Genomic DNA, 15,123 nt, shown 5'->3' with positions numbered 1-15,123 from the left:
TTTTCTAGTTCCGGGGGTTCGCGCCTCCCTCCTCGCAGAGCACACACGCGCACGGCCTTACACACACACACACACACGGCCTCATTGTAGCAGCTGTCTCCTGTCCTCTTTCCTGTCGTACGGCAGGAACCGTGGCCCCCCTCTGTACGCAGTGCAGAGCACGCACCTGGCAGCCATTTACCACACAGCAGCCCCGCACCGGCCACCGCCACCACCCCCACCCCCCATCCATCCCCAAGAACGAAACTCGTGCTTTCCAAAAAACATCCTTCGACCACAACAGCCCGTCCTCTACCTCGAAAACAAGCCGAGAAGCCCGACCCCCCCCCCCCCCCCCCAGGATGAACAAACCCTGGGAGAGCCCCTTCATGGTACCTCACGTCAGAACGCTCCTCTTCAACCTTCCCCCCCCCCCCGGCTCCCCCGCCCAAGCCTTTCGATATCTCGGTGTACACACACGCACACGCATCTATCAAGCGTTCTTCGTACGCTCCCACCAATCTGGAAATGGTTCCGGCGGGCTGCCGTGGGGCCCGTCCGCAGTCGCACGCGGCAGGGCTAATTGCTCAGTGATTGATTGGTTGTGTCTGCAAGTAATTTTTTTTAGGGGGGGGAGGGGAGGGGGGGGGGGGTCTGTCATGTTTTGCCTCTGCTGGCCGTGTTTCTATGTTTTTGTCCAAAAAGTACGTTTTCTCCTTTTAGTTTTTTTTTTAAGGAAGTTTGAGCGTGTTTCGAGTCTGCAATGACCTCGCTAAATGGCCTCAACGGCAATGAGCCCCATTAGTCTCCGTTTGAAAGCCGCGAGGCCCGGTTTCGACGTGTGCTAGCGTGGGGGCCCTCGGTTCCTTCCGAATGTCTAAACGCGACGACGAGTCTATGCTATCGTAGAATCCCCCTCTGCCCAATTCAATGATATAAACTCGGCTGCTTGTATTTCCTCGGCAACACTCCCCTGAGCCAACGTCAATACAATTACCAGCAACTGTTTCTGGAGGAAAATAAGTAAAGGGAGAGAGGACTCTTGGAGGCTGTTAATCACCCCGACTGAAGTCTTTTACAGCTCCCTTCATTTTTCTGTCCTCTTATCAGTTTTTTCCTTTCTTTCTTTCAAATCATTGTTTGGTCGGTTATCTTTCGTCGATACGGAGCTCGCCGTGTGTGTTGTGGCGTGAACGAGTTCCTCGCAGAGTCGGAGACTGTGCGTGTGTGTGTGTGTGTGGAGGTAGTGAGAGAGAGAGCAAGAGAGAGGGAGAAGGGATATCGTGTGGGTGTGCGTGATGGAGTGAGGGGGGTGTGTGTGTGCGCGCGTGTGTGTGTGTGTGTTTAGACAGAAAGCAGCCGTGTGTGGTCGGGGTTGGTGACCCCCATGGGGAACAGGAAGTCCTGCGACCTGCAGAGGAGAGTCAGGGTAAAGGAGGAAGTTAGCTGAATGGACACACACACACACAGACACACACAGACACACTGGTCTTAAACACTACAATGTCATCTCCTAAATTAGTTTTGTTCTTCATTATGTCACCGCCAATGCTTGAATACGCAATCTCAGGAGAGTACATGGGGAGAACACACCACACACACACACACACGCACACGCGCACACACACGCATAGGACACCATGGGAAAGGGTTCACCCGACACCTGGATCAACAGCAACTCTCATCCCTCTATAAAAAGACAGGAAAACATGTCTAGGGATGAGAGCACAGCACACACACTCCACATGGCAGTGTGTGTGTGCAACGTTCTCCGTCCGCAGGCCCTGCAATTTGTGTGTGTGTGTGTGTGGTGTGTATTCCCCATGAACTCTCGTGTGTGTGTGTACTCATGTACTCTTGTGTGTGTGTGTGTGTGTGTGTGTGTGAGTCTGCTCGCTTGTAGGAGACAGCACTTTTCGCTGAAGATGCTTTTCGCTGGGTTCGGTGAGTCAACCGAGAATTTCCTCCCATTCAGGAGCCAGGACTGTGAAGTGTGGTGACTACGCTTACAGCTGAATAGGGAGGAACACCTAAACGTTCAGTCGGGGGAATTTTCTTTTTTCTTCTTCTTCCAATTTTGTTATTTATCGAATCATCCGCACACGATGAACAGCCGTGTGACTCACCCGCCGTGCCCTGCATGGATGCGTGACACATGCTTTGGAGAGAACAGAGCGATTCGTTTCTCTCCCCGCGTTTACAATAAGGATCCGTAGGCGGCACGACTTCGACGCGCTGTTTTGGCCTGTTTTTAATTCCCCTCCACGTTCTTACGTTTCACTTTCAGTTAGGTTTCGTAACTTTTACAAACCGTGAAAACCTCGTCCAGCCCCGAGGTAGAAGCGGGGTGTGAGTAAAGGATAAAAGCCTGAATGTGAGATTATGCGAGGCTGCCGAACATCAGCTCGCTACCGCCACCTATTGGAGGGTTCTGACAAGGCCAGAGTAATCCGACCCAGATCACCAGACATCACTGTTGCCTCGCCAGGCCTGGCTAAACCCGGTTCACCCCTGGCCCCCCTCCCCCGCCGCCCCGAGGTCTTCACCTTGCCCTGAATCAACGGGGGCATTCTCTCCATCCCTGGCCCGAGGGAGCGAAGGATCACAAGACAAATAAAGAAGGGAGGAGAGGAGCGAGGGAGGGCTGTTTGGTGTGAAAACCTGCTGAGATTATTGTGGAATGTGGAGTTATGGAAAATTGTTTATTTGATGGCCGAAGTATGTGTGTACCTTTTTTGAGTTCATGTCTCTCACCCTGCCTCCCTGTCTCTCTCTCTCACCCTCTCTCACCCTCTCTCACCCTCCCTCCCTCCCTCCCTCCCTCCCTCCCTCCCTCCCTCCCTCCCTCCCTCCCTCCCTCCCTCCCTCCCTCCCTCCCTCCCTCCCTCCCTCCCTCCCTCTCTCTCTCTCCCTCCCTCCCTCCCTCCCTCCCTCCCTCCCTCCCTCCCTCCCTCCCTCCCTCCCTCCCTCCCTCCCTCCCTCCCTCCCTCCCTCCCTCTGTCTCTCTCTCTCTCTTTCTCCCTTTCTCTCTCTCCCCCTTTCCCTCCCCCTTTCTCTCTCTCTCTCTCCCCTCTCTCTCTCCTCCCTCTCTCTCTCCCTCTCCCCCTCTCTCTCTCTCCCTCTCCCCCTCTCTCTCTCCTCCCTCTCTCAGTGGGGGCAGGCTCTACAGGCGGGGACCCGGAGGGGGAGGCCCGGCCCCTGGCCCTCAGCAGGGTCAGCCACACGGCGTCCCTGAAGCGCGGCGGCAGCATGCACACGCCGCGGCCCAGCGGTGAGTCACCTCTCCCCAGCCCGGCCACGCACGACACCCCGCCCTCCTCCACCGCCAGGGCTTCCCCCTGCGCGGGGGGATTTTTTTTCACGTTTCTTTTTCATCGTTTTCTTTTTCCTTTTTAGCTGAGTAATAACTTAGTCATGTTGTTGTTGTTGTTGTCATAACGCGGAGTGAGTTCAGACCGTCACGGTGCTTCGCATACACAGACTGCTCTTAATACACACGCGTACTCAAACTCTAAACACACGAGGGTATATCTAGGGTATAACCAATGCAGCTGCATGTGTGGGTGTAATGGACGGCCCGGCTGAACGTCATTTAGCGTCCAGACAAAGTACTTCCAAGCTGCGGTTCGAGCCGTCTCGGTGAGAGGGTGCGTAACCGGCGCGCGTGTGTGTGTGTGTGTGTCCCCGCTAGCCACGCGCTACGAGACCCCCCAGCAGGTGCAGTTTGTGGACAAGCTGTCGGACGTGGTGATTGGTCAGCTGCCCAACTTCTGGAAGCTGTGGATCTCCTACGTCAACGGGAGTCTCTTCAGCGAGGTGCGACCCCAAATCAACCCCCCCCCCCCCCCCCAAAAAGGAGCCAAGCGTGACTAACAGTTTCACGTTTCGAATGCTCTGATGAACACGAAAGGACAATGCCCAGTTTCGCATGATGAGGTGCGCTTTTGAGTCGGCGGCGTCGCTCGACAAAGCTGCGTGGTTGAGTCTTTGAGGTCTCGGGTCGGCTCCAGGGGGGCAGTCCTATGGGCGTACGTTTGCTTGTAAAAATGGAGAGAGAAAAAAGGGTCTACGCCAATAAAACCAGGATTTGATTCCGGCGGCCATCTTTCTTTTCGGCAGACCGGCGAGAAGTCGGGCCAGGTGGAGCGATCGAAGAAGAACGCCAGGCAGAAGCAGAGCGACTTCAGAGTACGTCGCGCCCTCGAACGTCGTCTCCCGAGCTTGTCGTCGCGGCGTTCCGACTGCCCTCTAACAGCGTGTCTGTGCGCGCACGTGTGTGTGTGTGTGTAGAAAATGATCGAGGAGGTGACCCACAGGCTGGTGAAGCTGGTCCGAGGCGCCTTGCTGCCCGCCACCCTGTCCGAGGTCGACATCAGGCTGTACGGCGGCTGGGCCAATAAGACGGAGCTCAGCGGGCCCTGGCTCACACAGGTCATCCACACTGTCAGGTACGCAGGACCTGGTGTGTGTGTGTGTGTGTGTGTGAGGTGGGGGCGGAGGGGGATGGTCTGGATGAGAGGTTGTGGCGAGGGGTGTGCGCGCGAGGCGGTCGTTTTGAACGTATGTTCCCCTTTCCTCCCCCCCCCGCCTCTTTCTCTCCTTCTGCCCCTCTCACCCTCCCCCACTCTCCGTATCCGTTTCTCTCTCTCTACCTCTCTTTGTCTCACTCTCTTCACCCATCTCTCTGTCTCACTCTCTTCACCCATCTCTCTCCCTCCTTCTGTCTGTCCCCCTCTCCCTCCCCCTCTCTCTCTCCCTCTCTCAGGATAAGCCACGAGGCGCTCTCTGCCCTCGAGATCCCCAACGACCTGCTGCAGGTGATCCAGGACGTCCTGCTGGACCTGCGAGTGCACTGCCTCCTGGTCACCCTGCACCAGGCCGGAGAAGGTGAGCGCTGCAAGGGGGGGGGGACACGGGAGAGACCTCCGGGCTCCCCGCAGCCAGGGGAGAGAGAGAGAGAGAGAGAGGGGGGGGGAGGGGGAGAGGGGGAGGGGGAGAGGGGGAGGGGGAGGGGGAGAGGGGGGAGGGGGGGGAGAGAGAGGGAGGGAGAGGGAGGGGGAGGACGAGGGGGAGAGGGAGGGGGAGGGGGAGGGGGAGGGGGAGGGGGAGGGGGAGGGAGAAGGGGTGGAGGGGGGGGGGGAGAGAAGGAGGGGGAGGGAGAGGGAGAGGGAGGGGGGGAGAGGGAGTAAGTAAGTAAGTAAGAGTTTATTTATATAGCACATTTCATACAGGAATTGCAGCTCAAGGTGCTTTACATAAAATCAACAAAAACAATAATACAAGTGATAAAAGTAATAGATCTAAAACATATAACAACCCAGACAAGCCGCTCTCTATCTGCGGAGTAAAATTATAATAATAATAGAAACTGCAGAATAACAAAATACATAACTCAACAAAAATGTATAAAATGTAACACATAAGCAATAGTGCAAGTCAAACACAAGCCGCAATCTTTGCGGGAATGCAAAAAAACAATAATATAACTACTACCAGTTGTAAGGCCCTTCTGAGATAAAAATTTATTAAATGCTTTGGTAAAAAAGTAGGTTTTAAGCTGTCTTTAAAAAATGTCTAGCGTATTTGCTTCTCTGATATTTATGGGTAATTTATTCCATAGTTTTGGGGTGTAATTGGCAAAGGCAGCATCACCAATCTTCTTATGGCTGCTTCCGGTGACCTCTAATAGGCCTGCATTTGATGATCGCAGTGTTCTAGGGAGGGAGAGGGAAGGGGAGGGGGAGAGGGAGAGGGAGAGGGCAGTCAGAGCCTGCTCTGTGCTCTGTGCTGCGCTGTCATTCGGACCAGGGCTTTCTCTCGTTATTGCCTCGTGTTGTTGCCCGCAAGCCAAAGTCTTGACAGGCGTCGCAGTTCATATCTGGAGGGACTGTGGTTTCCCACGGTCGCAGCTCTCTTTTCTATTTATAATGTGGCGCTTCGTTTGGGTTTGGGTGTTGCACATCAACTGCTAACTTCCTGTTAGCCTGTCACCTGTCAATGCCATTTAATTGGGTTTATGTTCAGTAAATGCAGTATCAGCAAGGTAAGTATACATAGAGGACCTTTTTTCTTTAGCGAATGCAACACAAGCAAGATTCTGTTTTGCCATTTTTGGACCACTGATTCCCATTGGTCAAGTGACTTGATGTGTGTCTGCGCTTCCATAGATGTCAGACGACTAGCCGAGAAGGAAAACTGGGTCGTGGACAACGAAGGAATCACCAGCCTCGTAAGAGCCCGCACCAGACACCAAACCGGCCCTTAAAAAAACAAAACAAAAAAAAAACGCCGGCCGATCTCCACGGAGACCGACCGCCCGTCCCCGTCCCCGTCCTCACCTCCTTTGCTCCCGTGTGTTTGCCTGTGCGTGGTGCAGCCGGCGCAGTTCGAGCAGTGCGTGGTCCAGATGCTGCAGTCCCTCCGCGAGCCCATGGAGACCCGGCCTGGAGAGATCAACGTGAGGCTCCCCGCTCTCCCCGTCCCCCACTCACCCCCCTGTGGGTCTCTGCCCTGACAGGACAGTCCCCGCCCTGGCTCTGGCCTGTTTGTGTTGGTCTGCCACTGTCTCAGTTTGTGTTTGTGTGGGTGTGTGTATGTTCGTGGGTGTGTGTTCTTGTGTCCGTGTGTGTGTGTGTGTGTGTGTGCGCGCAGGTGCTCCAGCTGGAGCAGGCTCAGGACCAGACGACAGAGCTCTGTGTGAGCATCATGAAGGTAAACACACACACACACACAGTGCCCTAGGCGCCAGGCTGGGGACACAGACACGCGTCCGCGTCGCTCACGCTGCGTCTCACGGATGCCCCGTCCCCGTTTCCCAAGGTGTTCATCAGCTGCGTGGAGGAGCTGAGCACCAAGACCGACCAGGACATGGACACAGCCCAGTGAGTGGACCCAAACTCTGTGTGTGTGTGTCTGTCTGTCTGTGTGTGTGCATGGAACCGAGTTGAACTGGTTCAACTCGCTCCTCGGCATGAATACCTGCCCACCCGGCCGCCATCTTAGAGCGAGCTTTTCGGCGGCGCCGCCGGTCGAAGCGGGGGGCTCATCAAGGTGGTAGTGGCGTTCGTGAGGTGCCGAGTTCGAATCCCGGTGAGGGCGAGATCGGGAGGGGGAGTGGCACCGACACAACGCCACGTGGCGACATCCGTTGACAGGACGAACGGTCGTGTGCTTTAACCGACGGCGTCGTCTGTTTTAACCGACGGTGACGTGTGTTTCCCCCAGTATGGCGGTGGACCTGGCCTCCCCCGACCTGTTTGGTGGCGTTCAGGAGAACTTCCGCCCCTCGCAGGTGAGTGCAGATAACCCTAACCCTCCACACACACACATACGACTCGGACGACAATATGATTGAGATTGCCACCATCCTCCCACACACAAAAACACAAGGCAATGCCATTCACCGGCAAACCACCGTCTATCTGACTGTTTCCTGGTTGTGGACAGGAAGCAGACGCATCCTCATTTCCTGTAAAAGCCGAGAGAGACGAGGCCGACTGGGGCTGAGGGTAGTGGCGACTGTGGTGAGGAGAGGGAAGGAGGAGGGAGGAAGGAAGGGGGGAGAGCTTAAGGTGTTTCTGGTAAAGGGAAATGGAGTAGGGCTCACGCGGGGTTTCCCCTCGAGCTGCGGTGTTCGGCAGGGGGGTAGACAGCCCGGCGATATCGAGGGCAGCCGCTCCAGAGTTAAGACTCTCTGCGGAGGGGGGGGGGGGGGGGGGTGGTTTGGTCTATGACAAGACAGGGGGGCGGCCGTTTACAAAGTGGACGCTCGCTCTCCGGCTCTCCTGGTGTCCAGGAACGAGACGTCGCCAGTCGAAACGGACCCGTGTGCGGACGTCGACATCGAAATCCCCGGTCCCCCTCACCTCAGTCTGTGTGTGTGTCTTTGTGTGTGTGTGTCTTTGTGTGTGTGTGTGTGTGTGTGTGCAGGAGCAGCGTTTGCTCATCATCCTCAGTAACTGTCAGTACCTGGAGAAGCACACCTTCCTCAACTTGGCGGAACACTTTGAGAAGCACGGCTTCACCGGGACGGACAAGATCACGCGGGTCAGTACGGCGGACGGACACGCAACGCGGGCTGGCGAGGCTCGTTTGTCCTTGACAGAAAAACAGCCTTATCGAGGAAGGTTCTGGAAGACTCTACATTTTGGGGGGGGCACAAGGGTGTCCAGGTTCGGACAACTCCCCCCCCCCCCCCCCCAAAATGTAGAGTCTGAATAAGTATAAACATGGTCTGTGGATGCCTGCAATGCTGTGGAGAAAAATACTATGACAACCATAATGTTGAAATGTTCTAGAACCTCCACTGGACCTTGTTTGAGTGAAACGTATTTATGTTCAGTCATGAGAAGATTATCGCAGAAATAGCAAATGTCTTCAGACCGTGTGTTGAAATAGTAGGATGAGTAAGACAGACTGCCGGTCGAAAAGAAGGAGAACACCTATCAAAAGACAAACCTTCTGGGACTTTCCAAAGTTCACATGCTGTAAACATGAGGTGATGTAAACAAGCAATACTGGCATTTGTGTCAATACGGCAGGGATGAAACTTTGGATGGGCCAGAACAAACACAACACAAAAAAAAACGTACTTTCATGCGTATTTTTTAAGCATAAAATTGCCTTTTACTCACACATTTACACTCCCTGTTCGACACACTTCTCAGACTACTTACTGTAACAAGTGACTCGAATCCCCTGGGATTGGATGGGTGCTTTGATTGAGTCGAGAATGAATCATCGCACCAGCACACATCTGAGGACCATATGACTGTCGAAAGGGCAAAGGACAAGATTTTCACTCCCTCTGCCCATCGATCCCTCCCCATTCACACACTCCCTCGTTCTGGTGAACGCACACCGACTCTGCATTCGTTCTGCTGACTAACCTCTGATTCATTCAGGGACAGTTTTCGGTTGGCCCCTTCCAGTAAAGCCTATGAGTTTGGGCTGGCTTTTCAAGAAGAGCGGCTTTCGAACTGCGTTCGCCGCTGGCTCAGAGCCAGCGGCTCTTGGCGCGTTTGGATTTTGCCCCCCCTCCTCCTCCTCACTGTGCTGCCCCCCCTGTCCGTCTGTGCGTCGCCAGGTGAGCGTGAACGGCGTGCGAGAGCTGGACTCGCGGCTCTTCGAGGCATACATCGAGCGCAAGGCCGACCCCATCGTGGGCTCCCTGGAGCCGGGCATCTACGCCGGGTATTTCGACTGGAGGGACTGCCTTCCACCCACAGGTAACCCCCCCCGCAGACCCCCCCCACCATTCCCACCCTTCCTTCCCCCTCTCCTCTCCTCCCCCCTCCCCCTTCCACACTAACGGGGGAACCTGTCCATCCAAACACACACGCTCTGCACATCTCGCACAGGTGCATCGCCGGTAGGATGACGAAGTCCTCGGGCTGGCGTTCAGAGGCCCGGAGGGGGAAACCTGCGACCACTGGACCCGATCACCCCCCCCCCCCCTCTCCACGGCCCCCGCGCGCCACAACCACTGAAACTTACCCCCAAAAGTACTGTAACCAGCAACCCCCCCCCCAGCCCACTCCATAACCTTCCTGTTGCAGCTCACAGGAGGGGGGGGATATCGAGACACCTGCGTTCAACACGAGCGCACTGTGGTTTAGGCGTCTTGTGTGTGTATGTGTGTCGAGTGGATATCAAACAAGTTGCATGTTTGAAGTGTTACAGTAAGCAGGCGTGTGATCGTCTTCGAACCTTCCCCGGCGGGCTCGCTTTCTGTTTTGAAGGTCACCCGGCCCGCCGATGATTTCCCAAGTTTGTGCGTTTGCCCCTTTGTCTGGTCGGCCCGGCCGCCGTTCTCTCCGTCGCCCAGTCATGAGGCGTGGGTGGGGGACGCTACAGTCGCTCTCTCTCTCACTCTCTCTCTCTCTCTCTCTCTCTCTTTGTCATTATCTCTCTCTCTATCTCTCTCTCTCTGTCATTATCTCTCTCTCTCTTTGTCATTATCTCTATCTCTCTCTCTCTCTGTCATTATCTCTCTCTCTCTCTCTCTCTCTCTCTCTCTCTCTCTGTGTCTCTCTGTCTCTCTCTCTCTCTCTCTCTCTCTGTGTCTCTCTGTGTCTCTCTCTCACACACACTTTCACACACTTGCTGTGGTATAAAAAAATAAAAAAATAGTGAAGGCTTTGTGGCTCTCGCTGCTACGTGGCTGCACGTTTGCCTGTAGCGCTGTTGAACAGCCGAGGGCTATGCATGGGGCGCTTTGGTTTGAGAGCTTCTCTGTAGCCTGTTTGCCTAATCTCAATATGAACGAATGAGTTGTAGCAGCCACTTGGACAATAGGTCATTCTGGCCTGTGGTGTGTGTGTGTGTGTGTGTGTGTGTCTATCTGCGTGTCTGCTTGTACACGGATGTGCCCTCAACCCAGGTGAAACTTGTGTGTGGTTTGTTTTTCAACAGGATGTTATGCATAAGGCGCAGAGCGTGTGTGTGTGTGTGTGTGTGTGTGTGTGTGGCACATTCATTTTAAGGAAGGCCAGGAACATGAGGTTTTCAGGCCTGTGGCCTTTGAGAGAAGCATCCCTTCCTAATAATGAAAGAGGAACATTTGTACCATTTAACCACGACACTGAGGAAATAGGATCTGGTACTTTCACTGGCTGAGACTTTGTGTGTGTGTGTGGGTTTGTGTGTGTGTGGGTGCGAGCCATGGCCAGCAAAAGCCGAGAAATTTGACTTTTACTGACCTGGCTTCTTTTGTTCGGTGTTGCTGTGACGGCTTGACTTGGGGAATATGGACCTGTCACGTCAGCCATCAGAGCACACGGGCGTCACGTCTGTCAGAGGCCTTCTCTAGAACGTTCCCTCCTTCTCTCGCACCGCCTTTCTTTCTCTCCCTCCCTCCCTCCTTCTCTCCCCGTCTTTCGCCCCCTCTCTTTCTCGCCGTCTCCCTCCTCTCTCTCTCTGTCTCTGTCTCTCTCTCTCTGTCTCTCTCCCCTCTCTCTCTCCCCTCTCTCTCTCTCCCCTCTCTCTCTCTCTCTCTCTCTCTCTCTCTCTCTCTCTCTCTCTCTCTGTCTCTCTCTCTCTCTCCCCTCTCTCTCTCTCTCTCTCTCTCTCTCTCCCCTCTCTCTCTCTCTCTCTCTCCTCTCTCTCTCTCTCTCTCTCCCTCTCTCTCTCCCTCCTCCCCTGTTGCCTTTCCCCGCCGTGTTTCCAGAGGCTGACATGACGTCTTGCTCCTCCCCCCAGGTGTGAGGAACTATCTGAAGGAGGCGCTGGTGAACATCATCACCGTCCACGCCGAGGTAGGAGCTGGAGCTGCACCGATCTCGAACCCCGGCCCGGGGTGGCCTCGTCTGCACGGGCGACATCCCCCCCACCCCCAGTTCTCTGTACTCACACTCTCTCTGTGCCTCTCCCCGTTTCTCTCTGTCTCTCTCTGTCTCTCTCTCTCTGTCTCTCTCTCTCTGTCTCTCTCTCTCTGTCTCTCTCTCTCTGTCTCTCTCTCTCTGTCTCTCTCTCTCTGTCTCTCTCTCTCTGTCTCTCTCTCTCCCTCTCTCTCTCTCCCTCTCTCTCTCCCTCTCTCTCTCTCTCTCGCTCTCTCGCTCTCTCTCTTGCTCGCTCGCTCTCTCTCTCTGTCTCTGTCTCTGTCTCTCTGTCTCTGTCTCTGTCTCTCTCTGTCTCTCTCTGTCTCTCTCTCTGTCTCAGGTGTTCACGGTGTCTAAGGAGCTTGTTCCTCGGGCCCTGTCCCGCCTCGTCGAGGCAGTGGCTGAGGAGATGAGTCGGCTCATGCAGTGCGTGTCATCCTTCAGCAAGAACGGGGCGTTGCAGGTACACTCACACACACACACACATGCCCAACACACAGCAGCAACATACACAGACTTACTCACGAAGCAGTTTGCAACTCAATTGTAGGATTAGTAATATCAAGACTTTCATAGGGATTTACCCTCTGTTACAGATAACAAAGTATCTCTCTCTCTCTCGCGCTCTGTAACACACACACACACACACACATCAGGCCCGCCTGGAACTGTGTGCCCTGAGAGATGCCATCGGCTCATACCTGACTTCTGAGAGCAAGTAAGATTCACAGGATGTACCCCGCTCTCTCTTTGTCTTTCTCACACACACACACACACCATAAATCTTGCCACCCTGTCCCACCCCCACCAATTCTGATCCAACATCTACCTGATCCAACAGCGGTGCAGAGCGGAAGTGAAACCAGTCTGGTTCAGCATTTGTAACTTTTCCTGTGTGTCCGATGTGTGCGTGTGCGTGCGTGTGTTTCGTGTTCTTCTGTCTTTTCTCAGTGCGAGCTTCAAGCAGGCTTTGGAGGCTCTCCCTCAGCTTCAGAGCGGTGCGGATAAGAAGTGAGTGTCTCTCTCCCACTCTCTCTCTCCCTCTCTCTCTCTCCCTCCCTGTCTCTCTCTCTCGCTCACCCCGAGGAAAACCCACGTGACGCCGCGACGCTCACTGCCCTCCCTCTCCCCTCCGCGTCCCCCTTCACCCGGGCCCGCCTCGGTTCCCCCTCCCTCGCTCCCGACCCTCTTTGCCTCTCCTCCTCCCTCTTCCTCTCTCCATCCTTCGTTCTCCCCCCCCCTCCCTTCTCCGGCCCTCTCCCTGCCCTCGTTCTCCCCACCCCTCTGTCCCTCTCCTCTCCGCCTCTCCTCCCCTCCATTCCTCTTTGCTCTCCCTCCATCCCTCTCCTCCCCTGCCTCTCTCCCTCCCCTTACATTTACATGCAGTCATTTAGCAGATGCTCTTATCCAGAGCAAGTACCAGTCAGTACAGGGATATTCTCCCCGAGGCAAGTAGGGTGAAGTGCCTCGCCCAAGGGCACAAAGTCCTCTGGCCCGGCCCGGAATCGAGCCGGCAACCTTCCGATTCACCGCCCGACCCCTTAAGCGCACCCTTTCCCGTCTCTCTCCTCCCAGGTTGCTGGAGGAGCTTCTGAACAAGTTCAAGAGCAGCATGCACCTGCAGCTCACCTGCTTCCACCCCTCGTCCGTCCAGCCCATCAAGAGATGAACCCCCCCCCCCCGGTCCACCCCACACGGGCCTCACGTTCGCTTCCCCCCCCCCACACCCACCGTCTGTGCAATATCTTATCGACTTGTCCATCTCAATCTGAAGCAGTGTACTGAATGTGTTCTGTTTTAGTCACTAATCTGTATTCTGTATGTATAAGAGTGGATTGCGGTTTTACTCCGGGTATGATGCCACACATCCTAATGCCACTTGGTCGCGTGTCAGTGTTCCAATTTGGGGGATTTTACAAATGATTTTGCTGAATTACATTGTTTTCTTTTTTTTTGGGGGGGGGGGGGGCTTGTTTTGTTATTCTGACCGCCAAATAAAAAAGACCATTCGCACATTTGGGGATTTTTGCTTTGTTTTTTCTTTGTAAATGTGTAAGCGTCTCGTGTGTCAAACTGTCATGGTTCTGCCTCCTGGCACCCGTCCAGTTCCACTGAAACAGAGCGGACCAGGCTGCATCGCAGAGTCGAATCGTGCCTCTGCAGTCTCTATACTTTGGCACTTGCTCGAGGTATAGTCATTTTCCTATCAGAACTCACCCATCAGCTCTTTGGGAATGACTGGTCACTGTGTTCGAATGACTCTGGTGTCGAATGACTCGCCCCTTTCACTGTTCTTCATGTTTTCTGGTTGGCTTACGAGCGACACTTTCTTTTTCATTCACAAGCTTCTACATTGACGTTTAGTCATTTAGCAGACGCTTCTATCCAACGCGACTTACAAGAAAGAGCAGAAGGTGCATAGGTCAATGATCATAGCCAACGAGGGAGCGCCAAAACAATGTGGGGAGTCAAAACACGAAGCATACATTGTGAAGAGCAAATAAGAGCCCTGGGGTAGAACCAGAAGATCATGTCGTGAAACGATCCTCGAAAGTGCCCAGAGTGTACCTCGAGGAAAGCAAGCAACCATAATATAGTTCACAGCGAGTACAAGTAGCTAAATCAGTTACAACTAGCCAACAGGTGCAACAAGTCCCTCAATAAGTGTCATTGAGTTCCTGGAGGAAATAAACGAACAGCTGATCCAACAAATCTTTCTTAAGTACCGTCGTACTCCCGGAACAAGTGCGTCTTTAGCCTTTCTTGGAAGGTTGGGATCTCTGATGGAGTTGGGGAGTTGATTCCACCATTGGGGGGGGGGCAGACAGGAGAAGAGCTTGGGTTGGGACAGGCGGTCTTGATAGGTGCGACCATCAGACGGTTGTCAGAAGAAGACCGTAGGTGGCGGGTGGGTGTGTAAGGCTGGACAAGAGACTGGATGTCGACCGGATGCAGTTTTTAGAGCTGCGTTTGATATGCACATACATAGTAGCAACTGTAAGACACCTTCAGGTTGGAGTTTTGTGTGTGTGTGTGTGTTAGACCTGGGTTGAATACTACTTTAAGTATTGAAATACCTTTTCAGTAGGCACTGTAGTTGTACTTGTATAAGGAATTGTAAAATTCGTTTTTTGGTATTATTTTTTTAAAATCAGTCACACATTGTATTTGTTTCACATATTGGAACGAAGAAAGCTAATTTGACCAATTGGCATTTTACCTTACAGTATGTTGGGGCACTAAAATCAAATACATCTGGATTCAGCTTGTTGTTCAGTTTAGTATTACAACTTCTCGTTCTCATCTTATTCTTTCGAGGCTATCAGTTTATTGAATTATACAGGTGTATACAGGTTTTTTTTATTTGTTGCACAAACTTCAAGTCTGAAAATGAGGTACAGTAATAGGACAGTATGGGAGACTAAGCAAGCTTACTACAAATGTATATTTTTAAATAACATCAAATAAGTATATTGTGCTTTAATACTTTAAAATATTGCCTTAAAATACTATCTAAGTAAGTAATAACATTTTTGTACAAGATTCATCCAAATACTAAACCAGTTTAATGACTGGTTATTCAAATGCAAACATAAATAAATATATAAAGTAAATAAATACATGATTATTTCTATTAAAATGCATTACTGACCCAAATCTGGTGTGTGTGGTCTAGTGTAGTCTAAGTGATACTTTGACTGTTCCGACAGTTTGCTACTCCATCCTGAGACAGTTGAGCTGTGCTAAGGTGTGGCTAGGCTGGGTGGGGTTGGGGCGTTGCTGCTGCGCACCCCAGACAGGGCAGGGTAGGATGGCGTGAGCTACG

The 15,123-nt window shown here is 53.4% G+C and overlaps 1 protein-coding gene across 2 annotated transcripts in view; it reads left to right on the top strand.

Annotated features, from left to right (window-relative positions):
* Positions 1–13,312, top strand: part of exoc2 (exocyst complex component 2) — a 37,099-nt gene extending 23,787 nt beyond the window's left edge. Inside the window, exons 12-28 of one of the 2 annotated variants that reach the window (XM_084692738.1) lie at positions 3,131–3,250; positions 3,671–3,795; positions 4,099–4,167; positions 4,270–4,427; positions 4,745–4,866; positions 6,147–6,208; positions 6,356–6,436; positions 6,631–6,690; positions 6,799–6,860; positions 7,204–7,270; positions 7,909–8,025; positions 9,065–9,206; positions 11,179–11,234; positions 11,638–11,760; positions 11,954–12,015; positions 12,249–12,308; positions 12,873–13,312. In XM_084692738.1, the coding sequence (XP_084548864.1) occupies positions 3,131–3,250; positions 3,671–3,795; positions 4,099–4,167; positions 4,270–4,427; positions 4,745–4,866; positions 6,147–6,208; positions 6,356–6,436; positions 6,631–6,690; positions 6,799–6,860; positions 7,204–7,270; positions 7,909–8,025; positions 9,065–9,206; positions 11,179–11,234; positions 11,638–11,760; positions 11,954–12,015; positions 12,249–12,308; positions 12,873–12,966 (1,580 nt within the window). In that variant the 3' untranslated portion in view covers positions 12,967–13,312. The remainder of the gene's footprint in view (positions 1–3,130; positions 3,251–3,670; positions 3,796–4,098; positions 4,168–4,269; positions 4,428–4,744; positions 4,867–6,146; positions 6,209–6,355; positions 6,437–6,630; positions 6,691–6,798; positions 6,861–7,203; positions 7,271–7,908; positions 8,026–9,064; positions 9,207–11,178; positions 11,235–11,637; positions 11,761–11,953; positions 12,016–12,248; positions 12,309–12,872) is intronic. The other variant, XM_084692739.1, reaches the window with a different exon arrangement.
* The last annotated feature ends 1,811 nt before the right edge of the window (positions 13,313–15,123 follow it).

The sequence above is a fragment of the Hypomesus nipponensis genome, chromosome 26 (genome assembly GCF_054491055.1).
Source record: "Hypomesus nipponensis isolate SF chromosome 26, ASM5449105v1, whole genome shotgun sequence".
Taxonomy (NCBI): domain Eukaryota; kingdom Metazoa; phylum Chordata; class Actinopteri; order Osmeriformes; family Osmeridae; genus Hypomesus; species Hypomesus nipponensis.
Note: the sequence above shows the minus strand (reverse complement) of the source record. Positions and strands in the feature narration are given on the sequence as shown.